The 23,113-nt window shown below is 44.1% G+C and overlaps 1 protein-coding gene across 2 annotated transcripts in view; it reads right to left on the bottom strand.

Annotated features, from left to right (window-relative positions):
* LOC108384624 (bMERB domain-containing protein 1-like) overlaps positions 1-23,113 on the bottom strand; it is a 145,642-nt gene that overhangs the window by 3,555 nt on the left and 118,974 nt on the right. Inside the window, exon 3 of one of the 2 annotated variants that reach the window (XM_073213407.1) lies at positions 1,215-1,304. The exons of the other annotated variant lie outside the window; for it this stretch is intronic. Within the exon in view, the coding sequence (XP_073069508.1) occupies positions 1,215-1,304 (90 nt within the window). The remainder of the gene's footprint in view (positions 1-1,214; positions 1,305-23,113) is intronic. 2 annotated transcript variants of the gene reach the window in all.

Genomic DNA, 23,113 nt, shown 5'->3' with positions numbered 1-23,113 from the left:
TCGAGCCCCAAATGTTCCTGGTGTCCCTGTTCTAAAGCATACTGTGTTGTATTTGCAGCTCCGTAAGAGCTACCACTTACCAGAACCCACTTGTGCCAAGCCATCTCCTTCTACCACCTGTGAGCACCTTAGAATAGGGAATAAATTCCCTTCATCACTGGATGCCCAGCACCTAGCTCAGGCCTTGTAGTAGCACAGCTGCTTGAAACATACTTATTGAAAGGGTAGAATGGCAAAAATGTTCAAGTAAAGGCCAGTGGGGGTGCTTGTCTTGCCTGTGTCGTTCTTTGCTAAGGCCAAGGCAATATTCTTGAGATGGAGTTGTGTGTGTTCATTAATAAACCTTCCCTTAGCACCTACCAGGCCCTCATTCCTGCCCTCAGGGAGCATGGAGTCTACAGAGGAATCCGAATGAGTCAACATTATTTGGTAAGTAATTGATAAGAGTGAGCCCTGCAGAGGGTACCTAACCCAGCCTGAATGGGCAGGGAAGGCTTTCTTAGGAGAAAGCACCAATAAACGACCACCTGAAGAGTGGGTAGAAATTGGTTTGGTTAATGATAACAATAAGAGTACCAATAATCAATGAAGCAGTTCCTATAGGAGGGGAACAGTGCTAAGCACTTACATGTTTTCCCCATCAACCCCGCAACCACCTTGTGAGGCAGATACCACTACTGTCCCAGCTGACAGATGAAGAAATTGAGTTTTAATGAAGTAACTAGCCCAAGGTCATGTCATTAGTAAGCAACGGATCTAGGTTTGACTCCAAAGTCAGAGTCAAAACTCTGTAAGAACCATACTCTGTTTGTTCCCAAGCAGGGTAATAATAGTAATAATTGGTAATATTCACTGGACTCTCACTTTGGACCAGATATCAAGCTAAGTACATAGCTTGCACTGTTACCTTTATCACAATGAGATTTACGCCTAGTAGTACTATTTCTATGACTATTCCACTCTTAGAGGAGGGGAATCGAGACCCAGGGAAAGAAAGTGACTTGCCTGAGGTCAAGGAGGTGGCCAGAATAAGGACTTGAACCTGGGTCTGCCTGACTGGAGTTGTATTTGAACTACGTGATCAGAGAGTGCCATTGCAAGAATGAGGCCACATTAGAAGAGATGGACTCTGCCGTCCAGACCTAAAGGGTACATCCGGGCCAGCTGGAGGCTCTGAGCAGCTGCCTAACTGAGGTGGAGACCCAAATGGTTACCTGGGATGGCCACCAAGTTCTGCAGCTCCTGCTTCAGGTCCATAATGTCATTGCAAAGCTGGATGTCATCCATCCTGGGGAAACAGGACACTGCACAACAGCAGGTTACACTGATGGAACATTCTATACCCCGAATGCCACCCCACTTTAAAACCAAGAGTTTGTAGGACTGGCTGTCTTTGGTGAAGGTCACACATGCTCCTTATAGAAGTTTTCCTTTCAAGGAAGAAAAACCAAAACTCCCCAATTTCCCACGACGTAGAAATGATCCATCAGTATTAATCAGTCCTTGATAGAGTCCCTCCAGGCTTCACATCCTAGCTTCTGTTTGCTCATATGAGCGAGCTCATGTTTCAGGGTCCGTGTTTTATCAGCTATGTTAAAAAATGTTAGACATTACAGAAATTCACAGTGTAGAGAAAATCCCCCTCTATCCTTTAGAGAAAACCATTGTGAATGGTTTGGCATATAATCAGCCAGAATTTTTTTAATGTTTATGCTTATACTAGCATATATGACATCATTGTAATACAAAAACATTTTTGGAATTTGTGTTCTTTTTTTTTTAACTTGATATACTTGGGCATCTTTCCATATTGGTACCTGCAAATCTCATTTTGAATGGCTGCATAGTATTCTGTTATTATGATATACACTGTATATATTGATCACAGATTAACTATTCCTAGATTGTTAAACATCTGGGTTGTTTCCTAATACATTTCTGGGATAAATTCCTAGAAATAAATCCCTAGAAATGCAATCACAGGGTCAAGTGACATGAACACTTGCATTTTAATAGGAACTTCCAAATTGCCCTCTGGAAGGGTTGTGCATGATATTCCCACTAACCATGGGAAAGGCTGTTCCTCACTATAATTTCAGTAATTGGGGTGCATGTACAATTTTGCATTATGTACCATAGTTTCATGTGTATGTGCTTCAATACTAACTCATCTTACTGTGAACAATATTTGCAATTGCTGCCTGGAATTTCACCAAGTCAATTTATCAAGGCTGTTTTAATTATGCCCTTGATTACCTAAGTGGGTTTTTCAGACTGTTTTAGCCTCTACAGGATGAATATGGATTCATAATAAGGCTTTTTCTTTATGTATGATTATCTGGGATGAGGGGCTATAAATTCTCAGAAGTGTAACCACTGAGTGCACAGGGCTTGACGTGTCTACAGCCATTGAAACATAGTTTCAAACTGCTTCCCCATGGGGACAGTGTGTGTGTGTGTGTGTGTGTGTGTGTGTGTGTGTGTGTGTGTGTGTGTGTGTTGCGCGCGTGCGTGCACGCAAGGGCATTGCACGCCTTCATTTTGCATGTGTTTATTGAGCATTTATGTCCACCACTTTCTGCTCCTTGAGCTGAAATTTAGGTTAAGGGTGGGAACACCGGTGAACACAAATACAATAGCATGTCAAGAGGCTCTGAATGCAGGCTGGGGATGGAGCAGCCAGTTTGGACACATCACCCTGTCCCAGGAAGTGACACAGGGAAGCATTTATATTCTCAAAGGATCCTACTGAGTCCACAGAGCAAGTGGGAGCAAGACCAGGACTAGAAACTGACTTAGATCTGAGTCCACTGACCTTTCTGCCTCCTTCCGCAGCATCCTCATCAAAAACCTGATCTGATGCCACCATTCAGAAGTGCCACCCACAGACCAGCTTGGGCCTGCCTGCCATTTGCTGGCCAAGAGCTACCCACATTACCCATTTCAATGCCAGCATCCCAGCTCCAGGACAAGTGGCGTAACTCAAAGCATTTGTCAAGCCCTGCCCTGGAATGTCCTAGCAGGTGGCAGCTGCCTCCAGTGAGTTGGGGGCCTTGCCAGAAGGGCACAAATTGTTCCCATGGGTTCCTATCTGCAATCACTCAACTGGAGAGTCTCTGGAATCCTTTTCCACATCTAGCACAGAAATCAGGCTACACCAGTGGCTCTTAACAAGGGCAGTTTTGTTCCCCGGGTACCTTTGGCAACCCCATAGTTGGTTGTCACCACTGGGTGTTGAGGGGAGTGCTACTGGCATCAACCAGGTAGAGGCCAGGGACACTGCTGAACATCTTGAAATGCACAAGACAGCCCCCCTCCTTAGCGAATTATCTGGTCCACAATGTCAATCATGCTGAAGGGGAGAAATCTTGGGTTATAACCACAGAATTCATCCAAGTACCTGATTGATTAATGTCAATAATTTTTGAAATGTGAAAGAAGGAAAGAAAGCTAAAGGAATAAAAGAGAGGCAGGGAGTGGTTAGAAACAAGAATATTGGCATGGAACTGCTCTAATTCAAAGGGGCCACATGCCAGGGGTTTACTTCTCTGAGTCCCATTTTCCTCATCTTTAAAATGGGAATGATGATGGTACTACTTCCTAGGATTATTGTGGATCCAGTGCTGAGCACATGCCTGGGACATACACAGTAAAATGCTCAGCAAATGGTATTTCCTATGATCACTAGCTGTTAGGAAGAAGCAGGGAGAAAAAGAAAGAGAAAATGCCATTGGGCAAGCAGTTGATCTGACAAGTGGACCTAATGTGTTCAACCTTAAAAAAAACAAACACACAGACACCTTTATTGATTATATGCCTCTCCATAAAAGTGTTAAAATAACATGCTTATCGGATTATAGAACACATCCCAGATCACCGCAGACATTTTGGAAAATACAAACAAGTATGGAGAAGGAACTGAAAATTATGCACGCATGATCTTGCCCGGAGGGCTGTGGTACAGTTCACGCCAGTCCTTTTCATGTAATTCAGATGTGGTGGGCTTGCCCTGGGGGGCCTTGGCCATCACCCTCTGTCAATCTCAAAACTGTGCTCAGCATGATTTTGAGTCCTGGGACTGTCTGGTTTTAGCCCTGAAAGTCTCAGGTCCTAGAAAAACCCTCAGTCCCGGGCAAATAGAAGCCATTGGTCCAGCTAGATTCAAGGCATTATTAATCAGATGTTCTGTTACCTGCCACTGAAGACATCTTTGCAGATACATGTGCATGGGATGTGCATTTTTAATAAACGCAGGAGCAAACATATATACACCCTGCTCATGGCGAGCATTATGTGGTGATGAATCTCCAGTGCCACAAATAATATTGCTCAGAAAACATTTAAATAGTTCATGAAGCACACTTTTGAAGCTCAGCTGGAACTTCGAATAAGTCACATCCATCCAGTTCTCTGCATGTGTAGTGCTGAACCCTGGAAAGCAAACAACCGCTGCCAGCTGGTTCTGGAGAGAGAGAGGTGGCATCTCCAAGAACTGGATTAAATGCAGGAAGGGGAGGAAAGACAGCCTGCGTCATTCTGCATCTCAGCCTTTCACACTGGGACGATGGATAAAATCGGTCATTGTACTGGCTTGGGCGGGGAGAGGTGATCAGGCTGTGTCAGAATAATGGTGGTGCTGCTTTACAACTTTGAAAATGACATGGTCCTGGAGCCTAATGGAAACCCAGCAGAGACCGCAGTGTGGAGGCAGAAGTAGATTGACAGGGGTGACTTGTTAAAATAATATTTATTTGGTTCATTCTATAAGTCGTGGAAGAGGAATGCTGATCTGGGATGTGAAGCCTGGATCTGAATCCTCTGTGACTAAGAAAAACCGTTTTTCTATGTGCTGTACCTGCCATCACCAAATGTGTGGGTTTTTCAAGCAATTCTCCAATTCTTGGTGGACACCAACTGGGTGTCCTACTGAGACAGGGACCATGGGTTTAGACAGAGTAGGGTGAAGGCCTCCAGAAAAGGCAAGGCAAGATAATCACAGTCAGAGCAGGGTAACAATTTGCAAGGAAACTCCCTACCAAAACTCCGGGTTAAGCATTAAGCTCTAGAGTCATTCTTCAGTGATACCAGTTAATACTCCCCAGATAAATGAAAGTATCTCAGCATAGCCCATGTTTTTATTATGCTAATCATTTATAATAATGTGTAAGGTTCACTTTAGCATACTAAAAGGCCCAGGCCTATGTGCTGTTTTTCCTCCTTTAGACCTGATCATGTGATTTGCAACCTGGGCAATTAATAATGGCAAGCAAGCCCAGCCATAAACAACATAGTAAAAGCGAGAGAGAGTCCATCTCAGATTGCCTTTAAATTCTTTAGCAAAGACAGATAATAATTCAGCCCACCTTGAGGGCAGGGCAGGCAGTCTTGATTGATGATTGATATGCTCCCAGACCAAAAAGCTATTATTCCTGGAAAGAAATCTGCAATAAATTTCTTATGTTAATCTTGCAAAATTATTGGGAAGACTGATAAGAAAAAAGACTTAATGTCTCCTCAAGGATGAACATTTTAAGACCACTTAACAGGTCCACACCCCCAGCCCTTAATCACATTATAAAATCCCTAGACAGTACACAACCAAGGACTCTCTTGTCCCCTCCCGACTTAAGCCAGGAGCTCTTTCCTCTTTATCTCTAAATAAAAGCCTCTCACTTGCTCTCCTACTTTGAGTGTTTATGAAGTTCAGTCTTTGACTCTGTGAACAAGAACCCCAGCATCACTACTGTTTAACTCAGTTTGATACTTACTGCCTGGAGTTAGCACAGACATCACGGGTTAAAGTCTTGGTCCCATGCTTCAGACACCAATTGCAAGTTCAGACCACCTGTACTTCTAGCCAACTGTCTATAAATCAGAGATTCCCATGATCCCCTCTTCAGTTCAATAGTTTGCTAGAACTACTCATAAAACTCAGGAAAACATTTGCTGGCTTATCATAAAGGACACAGATGAGCAGCCAGATGAAAAGTTACATGGGGCAAGGTATGGGGAAGGGGTCTGGAGCTTCTGGGCCCTGTCCAGACCTGTCACCTTGCAGCGCCTCCATGCGTCCACCAACCTGGATGTTTCCCAAATATACTTTAGAGCTTTTTATGAGGCTTCATCAAGTAAGCACAATGGATTATTTAGTCAACCTCCAGCTTCTCTCCCCTCCCCATAGAATTGGGGCGGGGGTGGCTAACACTGAAAGTTGCAAGTTTCTAAGTCTTATCACGCTGGAAAGCCAGGTTATTAGAAGCTCTTGTGTCCAGAACCAGGGTCCAGGACCAAAGAGTAGGACAAAGAAGTTTCTAGCACACCTATCAGGAAATTACAAGAGTTTCAGCAGCTCTGTGCCATAAACTGGGAACAAAGACCAAATATATTTATTACACCACAGTGACTTTGGGCAAATAATTCCTTAACCCAGACCGGTTTCCTCAAGTATAAAATGAGGGGTTTCCATGATCCCTGGAGCCCTTTCTGCTAGCACATAGAGGAAACCACATGCTAGTCCAGCCAGATGTGGGTGTGGATCTCAGCTTCTCTCTTTCCTGGCTGTACGATGAGGGCAAGTCCCCCCTCTGAGACTGTTTTAGGTCTCAGTGCCTTCACTTTTGAGAAGAAGGAATAATTCCTTGGTCTTGAGGTGGGGTAGGGATCCCAGTGCTTGGCACATGCACAGCAGATGCGTGGGAAAGGCTACTTCCATCCCCCCTTCCACCTTGGGTAGGAGGTGAACAGCGAGCTGGCAGCTGGCAGAAACTCCTGAAAAATCTTAGCCAACATTCCTGCATCAAAGAATGAGCTTCACTTTTCACATGCTACTTCAAGTTCCTCAAGTTTAATGGCACCAAGAGTGTGTGCATTTGTTTAGCATTCTTGGATTAATGAGCTCAAGTGCTATCCCTGGGAGAGAATAAATATTGAGCCATTTCCAGTGAGCCCCTGAGCTCAGTCATCTCTCAGCATCATGCTGGGGACCAAGGGACCAGAGAAATTCTTGCCAGCAGTTCAGGTGACACATCTATGTGGGACAAGGGATGCCTTTGTGACACATCACTGAGGATCCCACTGCCTGTTCTCTCCCTGTGGTACCATTAATGGCCTGCATGTTACCTGGCTTCTCCCTTGGATAAAACCACACTCTCATTCCTGGATGTGATGCTCTGTGCCCTAAAAAATGTCACCTCCCTCAAGCACAGACTACTCTTCTCTCCCCCAGGGCTTTTCTAGAATATCTCTGTTTCGATTCAAAGATCACTAATACTGAAAAACTCATCAAGCTGAACGCTTGGGGTCTGTGTCCTTTCTGTGTGTATGTGACATGTCAATTAAAAATCTACCTGAAAAATTACTAACAATATTGTTTAGTTTTGTTTCAGACCTAAAGGGGTACCTTTGGTCTTCTTTAAAAAAAAAAAAGAAATATATATATATTTTGAATAAATACAGTCTCCTGGTAAAAAATGTCAAGCAATACAGAAGTATAATTGTAGCTGGCATTATTAATATGTTTGTAAGTATTGATGCCTGGCTCTAGGCTAAGAATTTTCCACAAATCATCTCAATTAACTCTTGCAGCAACTTTGTGAGCTGAGTATTATTATTATCATCTCTCAGAAGGTGTCAGGAACTTGCTCAAGGTCATAGAGTAAAAGATAGGCAGTCTGATCTCACAACTGGGAATATGAAAATCCCACCCCATATGGTGGATCAAGTTCAGAGAAGACAGCGCTCAGAGTAGTTTTGAGGAAAGCTTCCAGCTTGAGATGTCACAAGACAGACACAACTCGGATGGTCCAGGAGAGGGGTACCAGGCACTCAGGCAAAGGGGGCAGCTCAGTCAAATGTTGATGCTAGAAAGGGGTGTGGTGTCCCTGGGTATGTCTCTGTAAGTCTGATAGAATTCAGTAGTGAATCCATCTGGACCAGGAGTTTTGTTCTTGGGTATTTTTTTTATTACAGATTCCATTTCTCTGCTGGTAATTGGTCTGTTTAGATTTTCTGTTTCTTCCTTGGTCAGTCTTGGAAGGTTGTATTTTTCTAGGAAGTTGTCCATTTCTTCTATGTTTTCCAGCTTGTTAGCATATAGACTCTTATAGTATTCTCTAATAATTTTTTGTATTTCTATGGGATCCGTCATGATTTTTCCTTTCTCATTTCTGATTTTGTTTGATGTGTGTAGATTCTCTTTTTCTCTTAATAAGTTTGGCTAGGGGTTTATCTGTTTTGTTTATTTTCTCAAAGAATCAGCTCCTGGTTTCATTGATTTTTCTATTGTTTTATTCTTCTCAATTTTATTTATTTCTTCTCTGATCTTTACTATATCCCTCCTTCTGCTGACTTTAGGCCTCATTTGTTCTTCTTTTTCTAATTTCGATAATTGTATTTTTAGACTATTCATTTGGGATTGTTCTTTCTTCTTTAAATATGCTTGGATTGCTATATACTTTCCTCTTAAAACTGCTTTCGCTGTATCCCACAGAAGTTGGGGCTTTGTGTTGTTGTTGTCATTTGTTTCCGTATATTCCTTGATCTCTATTTTAATTTGGTCATTGATTCACTGATTATTTAGGAGCATGTTATTAAGCCTCCATGTGTTTGCAGGCCTTTTTGCTTTCTTTGTACAATTTAGTTCTACTTTTATACCTTTGTGGTCTAACCAGTTGGTTGGTAGAATTTCAATGTTTTGAATTTACTGAGGCTCTTTTTGTGGCCTAGTACATAGTCTATTTTGGAGAATGTTCCATGTGCACTTGAGAAGAATGTGTATCCTGTTGCTTTTAGGTGTAGAGTTCTATAGATGTCTATTAGGTCCATCTGTTCTAGTGTGTTGTTCAGTGCCTCCGTGTCCTTACTTATTTTCTGTCTGGTGGATCTGTCCTTTGGAGTGAGTGGTGTGTCTCCTAAAATAAATGCATTGCATAATACTTCCTCCTTTAATTCTATTAGTATTTGTTTCACATATGTTGGTGCTCCTGTATTGGGCGCATATATATTTTTAATGGTTATATCCTCTTGTTGGATTGACCCCTTGATCATTATACAATGTCCTTCTTTATCTCTTGTGACTTTCTTTGTTTTGAAGTCTATTTTGTCTGATACTAGTACTGCAACACCTGCTTTTTTCTCCTTGTTGTTTGCCTGAAGTATCTTTTTCCATCCCTTGACTTTTAGTCTGTGCATGTCTTTGGGTTTGAGGTGAGTCTCTTGTAAGCAGCATATAGATGGGTCTTGCTTTTTTATCCATTCTATTACTCTGTGTTTTGATTGGTGCATTCAGTCCATTTATATTTAGGGTTATTACTGAAATATATGTACTTATTGCCATTGCAGACTTTAGGTTTGTGGTTACCAAAGGTTCAAGGTTAGCTTCTTTACTATCTTACTGTCTAACTTAACTCACTTATTGAGCTATTATAAACATAGTCTGATGATTCTTTATTTCTCTCCCTTCTTATTCCTCCTCCTCCATTCTTTGTATGTTAGGTGTTTTGTTTTGTTTTTTTCTCATGCTCTTTTGTGTTTCCTTTGACTGCTTTTGTGGGTAGTTGATTTTGTTTTTGCTTTAGTTAGTATTTGATTGTTCTGCTTTCTTTGCTGTGATTTTATTTTCTCTGGTGACATCTGTTTATCCTTAGGAGTACTTCTATCAAGAGCAGTCCCTCTAAAATACCCTGTAGAGGTGGTTTGTGGGTGACAAATTCCCTCAACTTTTGCTTGTCTGAGAATTGATTAATCCTTCCTTCATATTTAAATGATAATCGTGCTGTATACAGTATCCTTGGTTCAAGGCCCTTCGTTTCATTGCATTAAATATATCATGCCATTCTCTTCTCGCCTGTAAGGTTTCTGTTGAGAAGTCTGATGATAGCCTGATGGGTTTTCCTTTGTAGGTGACGTTTTTCTCTCTCTGACTGCCTTTAATACTCTGTTCTTGTCTTTGATCTTTGCCATTTTAATTATTATGTGTCTTGGTGTTGTCCTCATTGGGTCCCTTGTGTTGGGAGTTCTGCGTGCTTCTGTTGTCTGAGAGGCTATTTCTTTCCCCAGTTTGGGGAAGTTTTCAGCAATTATTTCTTCAAATACACTTTCTATCCTTTTTCTCTCTCTTCTTCTTCTGGTACTCCTATAATGCGGATATTGTTCCATTTCAATTGGTCACACAGTTCTTTTAATATTCTTTCATTCCTGGAGATCCTTTTATCTCTCTCTGCATCAGCTTCTCTGTGTTCCTCTTCTCTGATTTCTATTCCATTAATGCCCTCTTACATCTCGTCCATTCTGCTTTTAAGTCCTTTCAGAGATTGTTTTCTTTCTGTATTCTCCCTCCTTAGCTCTTGCATATTTCTCAGCAAGTCCATCAGCATGGTTATGCCCTTTATTTTGAATTCTTTTTCTGGAAGATTGGTTAAATCTATCTCCCCAGATTCCCTTTCAGGGGAGGTTGTCTTGGTTAGTCTGGTCTGTATCAAATTCTTCTGCCTTTTCATGGTGATAGAGGTAGTCATAGGCAGTTGGTGTGTGTGTCAGCTGGGAGAATCAAGTCCTTTTCCACTTGCTCCTGGCCTTCCTTTCCTGGGAGAATGGCAACCCCTAACAGCTTGTGCTGGGCAGTTGCATGCAGACGCGATCTCTGAGTCTGGCCCAGCCACTGTGGAGTAAGCTCCACACAGTTGCTGTGGGCGTGGCGCTTTCAGACTGCTGCTCTGCTATTGTGGGGCTGTGCTGGAGGGGGAACAGGTAGGAGGCTGTTTATCACCATGAGGGGTCTCAGAGCTGCCCTGTCACCCCAGGGGTTAGTGCACCCGGAGTTCCCCGGGATTCCAAGCTGCTGGGCTGAGTGTGCCGGGACACTTCTGTCCAGCTGTGAGGTCCCTGTCCCTTTAAGACTTTCAAAAAGTACTCGCTTTTCTTTTGTCCCAGGGGCTCTGGCTGTGGGGACCTGCTCACAGGTTTTGCTGTTCCTTTTCCCTAGTATCCAGCCCACCATGCACTGTATGTCTGCACTCCCAGTGCGGATGACTAGGGCTGGGTATTCAGCAGTCCTGGGCTCCCTCTCCCTCCCCGCTCCGGCTCTTCTACCGCTGGGGAGCTGGGATAAGGGTGGTACTCAGGTCCTGCCAGGCCGCGGCTTGTATCTTACCCCGTTCGTGAGGCTCTGGGTTCTTGCGGGTGTAGATGTAGCCTGGCTGTTGCCCTGTATCTTCTGGTCTCCCTTTTAGGAATAGTTGTATTTGTTGTATTTTCAAAAATATATATGTTTCTGGGAGGAGATTTCCACTGTCCTATTCATACCGCCATCTTGGCTCCTCCTTAATAGTACTTTTAGTAGATTAATTTCCACAGATTTTCATTTGCACCTTATACATCTTATATTAAAAAGATATACACTGCTTTAATTTGTCTGATTTCTCTCAGACTGTTCAAGTACAGTTGGACAATATCCATCATATCATAGACAAATTTTCACAAATGCCTAGGGTGCCTAATTGGTTTTCTTGGGTTCACTGGAGATGGATGGTAATTATAGATTTGCTTTGTTTATGTCACCGTATTCCTATTATGTTAATATGTGTGTGCAAATTAGTTAGTAGTTTAAAACCTATACATACTTAAGGTACTCTACAAGAAGATATGTCAAAGAAATAATCAATCCTCCCATGTTTTCTTCCATATGCTACCTCTATAGCTTTTCTTCTTCCTTCCTAATTACAACCCTTAAATAGAATTCATGCCTCATATCGAATTTACCGAGTATCATAATTCCTCCAGGTGGTAAAGATACCTCAAGACAAGTGCTGGGCATAGAAGCCACAGGGCATAAATCTGCAAAGAAGTAAAAAGCTAACCTTTTCAAACAATATGGTTTCTCTCTCACTTACCAACTTTACATTTCCCTGTATGGCCCCGGAAGATGACTGGTTAGCCAGAGACGGGTAAGATTCCTCAAGGGAGGAACAACCTAAGACAGGCACAGTCGCAGGGGGGCCATCAGGTGAGAAATTGGGGATCAACAGAGGTGAGGCTCAGAACCTCACCCCCCCTGCTTTGAGAGAAATTTTCTGCATCCGTGGATGTTTTGCTGCCCTTGTCTAGCTTGGATTAATACTTAGTCCATAGGCACACACCTGATCATCTACATTTTCCCTCTTACAGCACTAAACTATGTTTTCTACCTTTATCTTTCATCTACCTACCACTTCAGCATTTTATTAAAAATAAAAATAATAATAACAATAAAGGGAGAAATGTGGGATTCACATATAAATCAAGTATAAAAATCAAATGAATATTCATATTTGACCTGATTGTTTATAGTTCATAATGCATGATCAAAACCAAAAGTTTCTGTGATGAATGCCCTTGTACTGTTTACCATGTAAGAATTTATTCACTATATAAGAATTCATTCACCATGTAAAAACTTGTTCGTTATGCTTCAGAAGATTGGAGACTGATGAGAATTAGGCTTGAGATGGATTAATGATTGTGCATTGAGCATTGACCCCCCTATACAGAATTTTATTGTTGTTAACAACCATTTGATCAATAAATATGAGAGATGCCCTCTCAAAAAAAAAAAAAAGATATACAGCATTTTGTAGTTGAAGCCTACTGTGAGCGTTGTTTAATTATTTAAATGTTACTTATCCTGATTTCATTACATGTAGGGTTTGCTTGAGGAGTTTTTTGAAATTGAAAATGTCTTTTTCCTGAGTGTTTTCTGGTGAGGCTTCCTTAGTCAAATATAGAATTTTGGATCAAATAAAACTGAATTTTAATTCTAAGTCCACTACTTACTGGCACTGCTTAAATATCTGAAGAATCCCAATAGAAAGATGATGTGAGCCACTTATGTAATTTGGAATTTTCTAGGGGCCATATTATAAAGTAAAAATACTCAATCATATATTATTTCAACCTATAATTAATATGTAGAGAAGGCAAAAACAGGAAAACTAATTGTGATATTTTGAGTTCAATTCTTAGAGAGAAGAGCTAGAAAACATCCTACCCAGACCCTGGGAACATCCACGGGGCTCAAGCCCTGCTAGCCAACAGATGGAAATTCTTTCACCTGCATCCTTCCCAGACCCTTGGGAACATCCACTTAGCTAAAGACTGATTACTATAAAACCCCAAAACCTTTTCCTTTCAGGGCTGTAGTCTCTCCAACCGAGCCCTTCACTACCTCTGTAATCTTTCTGTCATCAGTCTGGACTCCTGCATTTCCTTGGTTTTCATGACCTAACATAACTGACTTAAGGAGGTAGAATTAATATTGATTGGATGTGGGGGCATGAGGATGTGGTCTAGGATGGTTTTCCTGATTTCATGCTTGGGTACCTGGAGGGAAGGGTGTTGTCTGCCATTTAGTGGGCACTCATTAAATTTGTTCAGTATTTGTTGAATACATGTAGGGATAGGAAATAACTTGAAAATAAGGAAAAGGGTCAGATTGTAATGAATCATCAATTTAAGTTTTAAAAAGATGAGTTTGAGTCACTACTAAGATACCTCCTAAGACTCCAAGCTTTTCTTTCACAGCCCTCATGACAGTATGTAAGTATGTATTTATTTGTGAGAATATATATTTAGTGTCTATTTTCTCCACTAAGACTATAAGTTGCAAGATTTCAAGTCTCATGTCTACTTCCTGCATATCTATTATCTGTAGTATCTAGTAGAGAACCTTGCACATAATAGAGACTCTGTTTACAGAATGAGTGGATGACCCCAGATGGAAGATGACCAGCAGTCAGTTCAGTATGAAAAGCTAGCTCTCATGATAGATCTGGACCAAAGGTACAGATTTATGTGCATGTGGTTAGCAGTCAGATCGGAGTTGAAGTTGTTACTTCAAACAAGGAGGGTGTGTGCAGTGGGAAGAGAAGGGCCAAGAAAGAACTCTTAAGGATATTGACTTTAAAAATTGGGTAGAGGAAGAAAAGCCAGCAAAGGACTATGAAAACAAATAGGAATAGAGTAGGAGAGCTAGAGAGAATGGTCTCCAAAGGGCCAAGAGAAGAGAAAGTAAAGAAAGGGTTCTGAAGGATTCTGATACCAATTCTGTTATAGGTTGGGTTTGTTCTTCTCGATTCTTATCCCCACTGCAAAAAAAGAGTTGAAAAGCAGAGACACAGTTATGAAGCAGAATGAGAGTTTTATCTGAACACACTCCAAAGGATAAGCAGGCCAGAGTTAAGGTAGACAAAGGCAGGTTTATTTGATTACGGTCCAAGGGAAGAGCAGGCCAGAGTCAGGTACACAAAAGCAGGCTGCTTACCGTGAGGCTTCTTTTACGGGATTTTTGTCAGGGCAGAGAAGTCCTTGATTGACATTCTTTGTCCTTGGGAGCTTGATGTGATTGGAAGACTGAAGATATGAACTACACTCTGACATTTTTTTATCTGGGGAATTTTTGCCATCTGGGGAGTGCCTATACTCTGAGGTTTTTATCTGGGAAGTGTCTGTGCCCTTCAAGTCACTCTTGGTCCCTGTGGCTTCATTAATCCTCTAAGTTATCTCTGGCTCTCTAGTTTTATCTGATTAATTCCCTGAGTTCTTTGTGGACTCCATCCTCTTTTCATCCTGCTCATACCTGTCTTTCTGTCTAAAAATTCCAGTGTGTGAAGGGTGTTTCCCCATGTAACTCTGGGGGAAAATCCCAGGGCAAAATACCTTTGAAACTAAAATCAGTCAAACAGAGAAATAAAGTAGGAGAAACCCGTTTATTGCTTACAAGCCATTGCCCACTTCTGCTCTCCTGTGTCTCTCACCACCAGCAGCAGAAAAAGGGGCCCCACCCAACCTCTCTGTCCAAATATGCCCTGGCTTGCCCTTGTAATTACCTATTGATATGGAAATGGAACACTCCTCTCCACCTCTTGGGAACACCTACTGATATGGAGATGCACTAAGGCTAGGTGAGAGATTCTGGAAATATTGTAATTTTACCCACACCCCACAATCAAAACCAATCCTTTGGACACCAGCTGGGTGTCCTACAATTCAACTGAATTCTGACACTATTAACTTTGAGATAGCATCAGATTCCACAAATTAAGGTCAGTCGCACAGGATAGCCCCCTACTTCAGAGGCCAATCACAAGCCCAGGTTGTTATTTGTGCTTCTGACCCACTGGCTATAAATCAGAGGATCCCACAACCACTTTGGTTTCATTAATTTGTTAGAGTGTCTCACAGAACTCAGGAAGCCTGTTTACTCACTAGACTGCCAATTTGTTATAAGTGTTAGGCTGGAGAAAGGAAGAACAAGGACATGCAAACAGAACAGAGAGATGCCATAGGGGGAGAATAGACCAGACCCCAAAGTCCATGCCGTATATGGAAAGGGGACAGCTCTCCCTGAATTCCATCCTGATGTGCCAACTGGGACCCGGATGTCAGCCTCCTACCTCTTAGAAGGAAAAAAGTTTCTAGTTGTCTATTATGTCACCTTTAGCCAATCATACCTCTCAACACCCCTTAGGATAGCTTGCCCACTCCTCCCCCTCCTAATCCCTTATAAGCCCCCACCTCCCTAACTGGGCGTGACTTCTCCAGCTTGTAGTACCCAGGCCACGAGAACATCACCCGGGGGGTATTTAAATAAATTACCTGACCCTTTGTTGCCTCTCTTTGCCTGCTTATTCCAGCTAGAATTTATCTTACAATAAGGATATTAAAGGTTATGAATCAACAGCCAGATGAAGAGATACATGGGGCAGGTATGTGGGAAAGGGCATGGAGTTTCTATGTCTTCCAATAGTCTTCCTGAATCTCCACATGTTCGCCAACCTGGAAGCTCTCTCTGAACCTTCTCCTTTTGGATTTTTTATGGAGGTGTGGAGGAATAAACTTCCTCTACCCCTCCTGGTTCTGCTAGCTAATTTAAGAATCAAACTGACATGAGGCATATTAACAGGAGGAAAAACAAAGCTGAATCACGTACACAGAGGGATGCCATAGGCATGGGTTCCAAAGACGGTCAGGGAGAATGAGTCTGTATGTCATCCAGAACCTAGGAGAAGGGGGTTGAGGCCTGAGACTTCAACAGAAAAGGGAAGTAATTCACAGAAATATGAAAAGAGTAAATGTTTGGTAAACAAAATACTTGTGCCACACAGAAACAGTAGGGCACAGAGAGAAATTTCAACAGGCTCAGCCACATGCTCCCTACTGCCCCTAGCTGACTGTGGATAAAATTGTAATATTTCCAAAATACCTCACCTGGCTTTAGTACATCTGCATATCAATAGGCATTCAGAGGTAGAAAGAAATATGGCTTTACTGCATTTGCATCACTCCTCAGGGGTGGAGAGAAGTGCATCTCCATATCAATGGGTAATTACCTGGGCAACAGAGGGCTTATCTGTACCTGAGAGGTGAGGGGTGGTGGGGGAGCTGGTTTTGCTTCTGCCAGAGCAGGAAAGACAAACAGCCCCGGACTGCAATTCGTAAGTAATAAATAGATTTTAAACTTTACTTCTCCCTTTGACTGATTTCAGTTTTAGAGGTATCTTGTCCCAGGATTTCCTCTCCCCGGACTTACACTGACACTGTAATATAGCTCTCTCTAGGGTGATAGCTCTCCTCCTGTAACAGGTCCTCCATCTGAATTCTTTTTATGCAGTTGTGGGTAGTGGGGGAAGTCAAAGTATCTTCCTGAGTTTTTGAGCCTTGATGTTTTCAGTTCAAAATAATCTGCATGCAAAAGTGGCACATCTTGTGCCTGTTTGCCCTTGGACCCCTGTTTGCAATGGGAAAAATTACAGAATTTCTGGAATCTCCTGCCCCAGCCTTGTTTCATTTACATATCAATAGGTGTTTACTGCTACAGCCTTTGGGGGAAGGGGTAGAGAAACAGCCATTCTCTTCTCCCCTCTGTTCCTGGTACATAAATGGTCTGGCATCTGCCAGTCACCAAAGACCTGCCTAAATAGTTCCTCCTGGAAGAGGTGAGCATGGAAGTGAGTGGGCCCTGTGGCTACAGAGACACCGAGCACCAAGCAGGCTTTGCTAGTGGGGACCAGGGAGAGAGGAGAGAGTGCGTGGCAGCCAGAGGGGATGAATGGAGCCGGGCCTCATTGTGAGCAATAAAAAGGGTTTCTCCCATTCTGCTCTTCCCCTTGCCTTACTTTGGTTTCACCAGATTATTTGCTCTAGGAAGGGGACCCCTTTCCCCCACCCCCAGCTACAGTCCCTTCAGTATAGAGGCATAATTATATAACCAGGGGTGATTGAACTCAATATCCAGCCCCTCTCTCCTCCCTGGAAATTCGGGGATAGGAGTGAAAATTCCAACTCTATTTAAGATTTGTTCCCCTGGCAACCAGCCCCCATCCTTAGTTGATTTCCAAAAGTCATCTTATTAACATAAACCCAGTGTGGTAAAAAGGGACTTGTCATAAATAATAAGATACCCAGTTCAGATTTCAGGAACTGAGGACCGAGGGCCAAAAATAACAAAAGATGTTCCCATTGCTCTAATCACTCAGGAAATTCCAGGGGTTTGAGAAGCAGTGTGTTGGGAAGGTAGACAGATGAAGACCAAATATATATGAAAATATTATTTTGGTCATCTGAATGACCAAATACATATTTCTTATAAATCATAATATTACATACTGATATATGCTACATTATGGATGAAATTTGAAGACATGCCAAACAAAAGAAGCCAGTCACAAAGGGCCACATATTATGAGATTCCATTTATGTGACATATCTGTACTAGTGTAATTCTGGGGGGAAAATCCTGGGGCAAATACCTTTGAAACTGAAATCAGTCAAAATGGAGAAATAAAGTGGGAGAAACTCATTTATTTCTTACAAGCAGTCATCCACTTCTGCTCGCCCAAGTCTCTCACAACCTGGCTGCAGAAGAAGAGGCCCCCACTCAACCTCTCCAGTCCAGATATTCCCTGGCTTCCCCTATAATTACCTATGATACGGAGATGACTAAGGCTACATGAGAGATTCTGGAAATATTTCAATTTACCCACAAATAAACAAATCCACAGACTTGGAGAGATTAATAGGGAGTACTAAGGACTATAGGGTTTTTTTCTGGGGTGATAAAAGTGTTCTGAAAATAGATCTGACAAGGAAAATTACAATTTTCAAACATGGCTGATAGGGCTAAAGGGAGAATCTTAGCCCCCCCACACCACCTTGGGGCCCTTCTGGGTTCTTCTTCCACCCTGTTTGCCACGCACACCAAACTGCCACATATATGGAAGTAGAAAAGTATAAATTGCTTCCTTTGCCTGTGCTCAGGTATCAGACCTTTGGAGATCACTCTTCTCTGAGCCCGCTGGTGTGAAGTAAATCTCCCATCCCCCAAGGCCTCCAAGTGCCTCTTGGTTCTTCCATCAGGCGATCCAGACCAGGTTCGGTAACATTTGGTTCCCTGACTGGGGAACCTAACCTCACTGGCCCATTGTTGCCACCAGTTTGGGGCAATGGCAGGGCAGTGACAGAACGGGCAATTGTAATGGAGAAGTTGCACCATGCATAATCTTTTTGCAGCCTCCCACTAAGTCGCCTCAGATCAGCCCCACTCTGCTGTTCCTGCTGGACTCAAGAAGACTTGGCAGGTGAGGAACTGGTTCCGACGTTGTATTACGGAAAGGCCTGGGGCCCCTTACCTGGTCAGACACACCTGAGAGGGTGGAAGGGGAGCCTGATCACCTCCCAAAGGCCACTTAGAGGTCTCACAGGTAGGGATTCCCAGGGAAGGAATGTTTAGAATCTGGCCTGAGTGTGTGAGTGAGTGTGCAGGGCAACTGAAACCATTCAGTTTGTGCTGAATTTGTGATTCCACGGTCTGTGCTACAGAATCTGAGTGGGTCTTTCAATGTATTCGCTGTCAGCCACCACGACATAATGGTGACTCAGCTTCAGCTGACCTGGCCTGGGACTTATACCGGTGCACCTTAGTCAAGGCTGACCAAAGTCTCCACGAGGAGCGCAAACAGATGGGCATCTGACTGGTCTCCTCTCTAGAGGGGGCACCTCTTCCTTGTCTGTTGTTGCAGCACCGTCCACGGACACGTCATGGGGTCAGGACACAGCAAACCCACAGTTCTCAAAACCATGATCAAAAATTTCAGGAAGGGATTTCCAGGTAACTAAGGAGTAAAAATGACCCCTGGCAAGTTTAAAAACCCGAGCTGAATCCAAATAGCCCACCTTTGGTGTAGGATGGCTCCAGAAGGAACTCTAGATGCCCCAATGGCCCACCAAGTCTGGTGGATCATCACTGGAGATCCAGGTCAGTTCCCATATGTTGAATCCTGGTTGGGAGTTGCCCAGACCCTTCCCCCTTGGGGTGCGATTCACTTGCAACAGGCAGGGATAAGGTAGGGTTTTATTCTCCTCCACAAAGCAGCCAACAAAAGACCAACAGAAGCCTGAGCCTCTGCAAATTCTTGCTGGTGATCCAGATTAAGAACTAATATCATCCCTGGCTTATGTGTCCCCAAGGCCATCAACACCCAGCCCCCAGGTCCCAGACACTGTGCCACTGTCGGTATCCCCGCCACCTCCAGGCCTGGTGGACTGACTCTCCCCTGGACCAGCAGCCAGACTGCACCCTCAACCAGGTGCAGGCACCCTTCAGATGCTGGTATGAGAGATGGGAGCCCGAGAGGCGTGATGAAGACAGGACTATCCAGCCGGTCCATGTTTTACTATCAACCCTTCTCCACAACTGACTTCAGTTGAAAGCACAACACCCCATCATACTCAGAGAAGCCACAAGCCCTGGTTGATCTCATGGAATCCCTCTTCCAAACCCATCAGCCAACCTGGAAAGACTGCCAACAGCTTCTCTGCACCCTATTCAACCTGGAAGAAAGAAGGCGGATTATCAAAAGGGCCCTCCAATGCCTAGAAGAACACGTGCCAGCCAGGGTCCTTGATATGGGGTGCATGGGCTGAAATCACCATCCCCAAGGAGCACCCTGGGTGGAACTTCATCACCCCTGAGGGACAGCACCAGATCCACAGATATCAGGACGCCCTCCTCCAAAGGATCAAAGCTGGGTCCAAAAGGCCCATGAACATGACTAAAATATTTTCAGTCTCTCAACAACCAGGAAAGTCTCCTGGGGACTATTATGAGAGGCTGTGTGAAGCTTATCGTATCTGAGCCAACAAATGGTCAACACCTCGTTCGTGGATTACGCTGCCCCTGATATCAGATGGAAGCTCTAGAAATGTGAAGGCTTTGCCAGGTGAACATCACCCAGCTGACTGAAATTGCCAACAAAGTATGAATAGAGAAGTTCAGGCCAACAGGGAGGCTGAAAAATGAATGAAGAGAAAGGCCAGCCCTAAGAAAAGGGGTGACCAAAGGCAGAAAGAAATCTACCACCGAGAGGGGGGAAGCCTAGGACCCCCCTAGCCAGGGACCGGTGCACTTACTATAAAAAGAAGAGGCATTGGAAGAACAAATGCCTCAACCAAAGGAAAGCCCCAAAGCCTAGTCACTCCTGGGAAGAACCTCACAGGGAGAAGCTCATTGGCCTGGCAGGGACAGACTCAGATTGACAAGGACCTGGCCCTCTCTCACTCTCGGCCCCCATGAGCCCACGGTCAAAATGAAGGTGGGGGGGTGCCAAAACATGACTTTTATGGTTGACACAGGGATGGAACACTTGTGATCACTCTCCCTGTAGCCCCCTTCAGCAGAAGGACTGCAACTATTCTCTGGGACAAAAGCAGTTCAGCAGCACTCCTGCCAAGCCCGTCAATGTAAACTTGGGGGCCACAAGTTCTGACATGAATTTCTCTACCTACTTGAGTGCCCCATTCCCCTACTCAGCCAAGATATACTCTCAAAACTCAGAGCCCAAATAACTTTTGAACCAACTGGATGCACCAGCCTCAAACTAAACCCAAGCCAAGAAGAGCCAGGGTCCCTCATACTGACAATAACCACACCCAGGGAAGAGGAATGGAGGCTATTCTTTGCCCAGGCCCCCTCAGATAGCCCACCTGAATTCAGAGTTGCCTTCCCCTCAGTATGGGCTGAAGACAACCCACCTGGACTTGCCCATAACCGAGCCCCTGACATTGCAGATTGACTCCGGGGGCCCAGCCACAGAGACAGCAGCAATAACCCCTCTCACAAGAGGTGAGAGCAGGCATCCAGGAACACCTGACCAGACTCATAGAAGCAGGCATTCTAGTTGAGTGCCAGTCACCTTAGAACACCCATCTCCTACCAGTCAAAAAGCCAGGAGGAGGGTACTGACCATTTCAAAACCTGTGAGCCATCAACAAGGTGACTGTTTTTTTGCACCCAGTAGTCCCAAACCCATACTCCCTCTTCAGCCAGATCCCAGGGTCTGCCAAATGGTTCACTTGCCTGGACTTAAAGGATGCCTTTTTCTGCCTCCAGCTGACCCCCCAAAGCCAGCCCCTGTTTGCCTTCAAATGGACTGAACTGGATACTGGGCAGCAGATGCAGTTAACATGGACGCAGCTTCCACAAGGATTCAAGAACTCATTGGAAAGGCATTGGCTGCAGACCTTGCCAGTTTTCCGAGAGAAGCCACACACTGTGCCCTCCTCCAGTATGTAGATGACCTCCTCCTTGCCAGTGGCACCCAAGAGAACTGTGCAGAGGGCACAAAGGCCCTCCTGCAACTCCTGTCAGGCTAAGGATACTGAGTCTCATGGAAAAAGGCACAAATCTTTCACCAACAAGTCCAGTGCTTAGGCTTCTCCTCACCCAGGAGAAGAGGGCACTGGGGCTGGAGAAGAAAAGAGTCATTACCTCCTTACCCCAGCCCCAGAAAAACAAGAGCCTATGAGAATTCCTGGGGGCTGCAGGATTCTGCTGAATCTAGATTCCCAGATTCTCAGCAATGGCAAGACCCCTCTATAGCCTCCTAGGGGGACCAGATCGAGAGCCCTCTGTCTTTACAGAAGAGGCTAAAGTGACCTTCCTGGAAATAAAGCTGCTTTATGACAGGCACAAGCCCTAGGCCAGCCAGATATAGAAAAGCCCTTCAATCTTTTCGTACATGAAAGGAAAAGATGGCTCTCGGGGTTCTCACACAGACTGTTGGCCCCTGGCAGTGGCTGGTCGCATTCCTGTCAAAGAGACTGGACCTAGTTGCAGCAGGATGGCCACCCTGCCTCAAGGTGCTGGAAGCCACAGTTCCACTCATTAAGGAAGTAGACAAACTTACAGTGGGACAAGAACTAAATGTCAAGGTCCCCCATGAATACACAGGGTACTGCTTACTTTCCAGTTCTTGACTAGTGCAATACCAAAGGCTCCTCTGTGAAAACCCATGGGTCACCCTTGAAACAGTATGGACACTGAATCCAGCAACTTTCCTCCCCACTGAAGAGGAGAAACCAGATCGTAACTGTTCCGAGGTAACTGACAAAGTCTACATGAGTCATCCGGATCTGTGGGATCAAGCAATACAGAACCCAGAACTCGTGCTATTCAGTGATGGCAGCAGTTACTTATAAGAAGGTATCCGGAGAGCAGGTTATGCAGTGACCACTGCCACTGAGGTCTTAGAATCTAAAGCCCTACTGGCTGGATGGTCAGCACAACAGGTCAAATTACATGTCTTAATCCAAGCCCTCACCATCAGCAAGAGCAAGCAAGTCAATATCTACACTGACTCCCAAATATGCCTTTGCCACTGTACACATACATGGGACAATCTATAAGGAAAGAGGACTCCTCACTGCAGCAGGAAAAGCAATCAAGAACAAGGAAGAGATACTGAAACACTTCAAGTCTGTTTGGCTCCCAAAAAAAGTAGCAATTCTACATTGCAAAGGACACCAAAAGGGAAATGACCCTATAACACCTGGCAGATGAAGCAGCTAAAGCAGCAGCCAGTAAGGAGACAAGTAAAGCTCCTTCCCTCACCATGGCCCTAATGCCCCCAGTGGAGGCCCCTCCACCCAATTACACTGAAAAGAAAGAAGATTGGGCCATAGCTGAAGGAGCCACCCTAACCAAGAAAGGGTGGTGGATGCTGCCTGAGGGACGCATCTTTGTCCCAACTACAACCAGAAGGCATCTAGTCAGCAAGTACCATCAGCTCACCCACCTAGAAAAGAC

Source organism: Manis javanica, chromosome 10, assembly GCF_040802235.1.
Source record: "Manis javanica isolate MJ-LG chromosome 10, MJ_LKY, whole genome shotgun sequence".
Lineage (NCBI taxonomy): Eukaryota > Metazoa > Chordata > Mammalia > Pholidota > Manidae > Manis > Manis javanica.
This window is presented reverse-complemented; position numbering and strand designations above follow the sequence as displayed.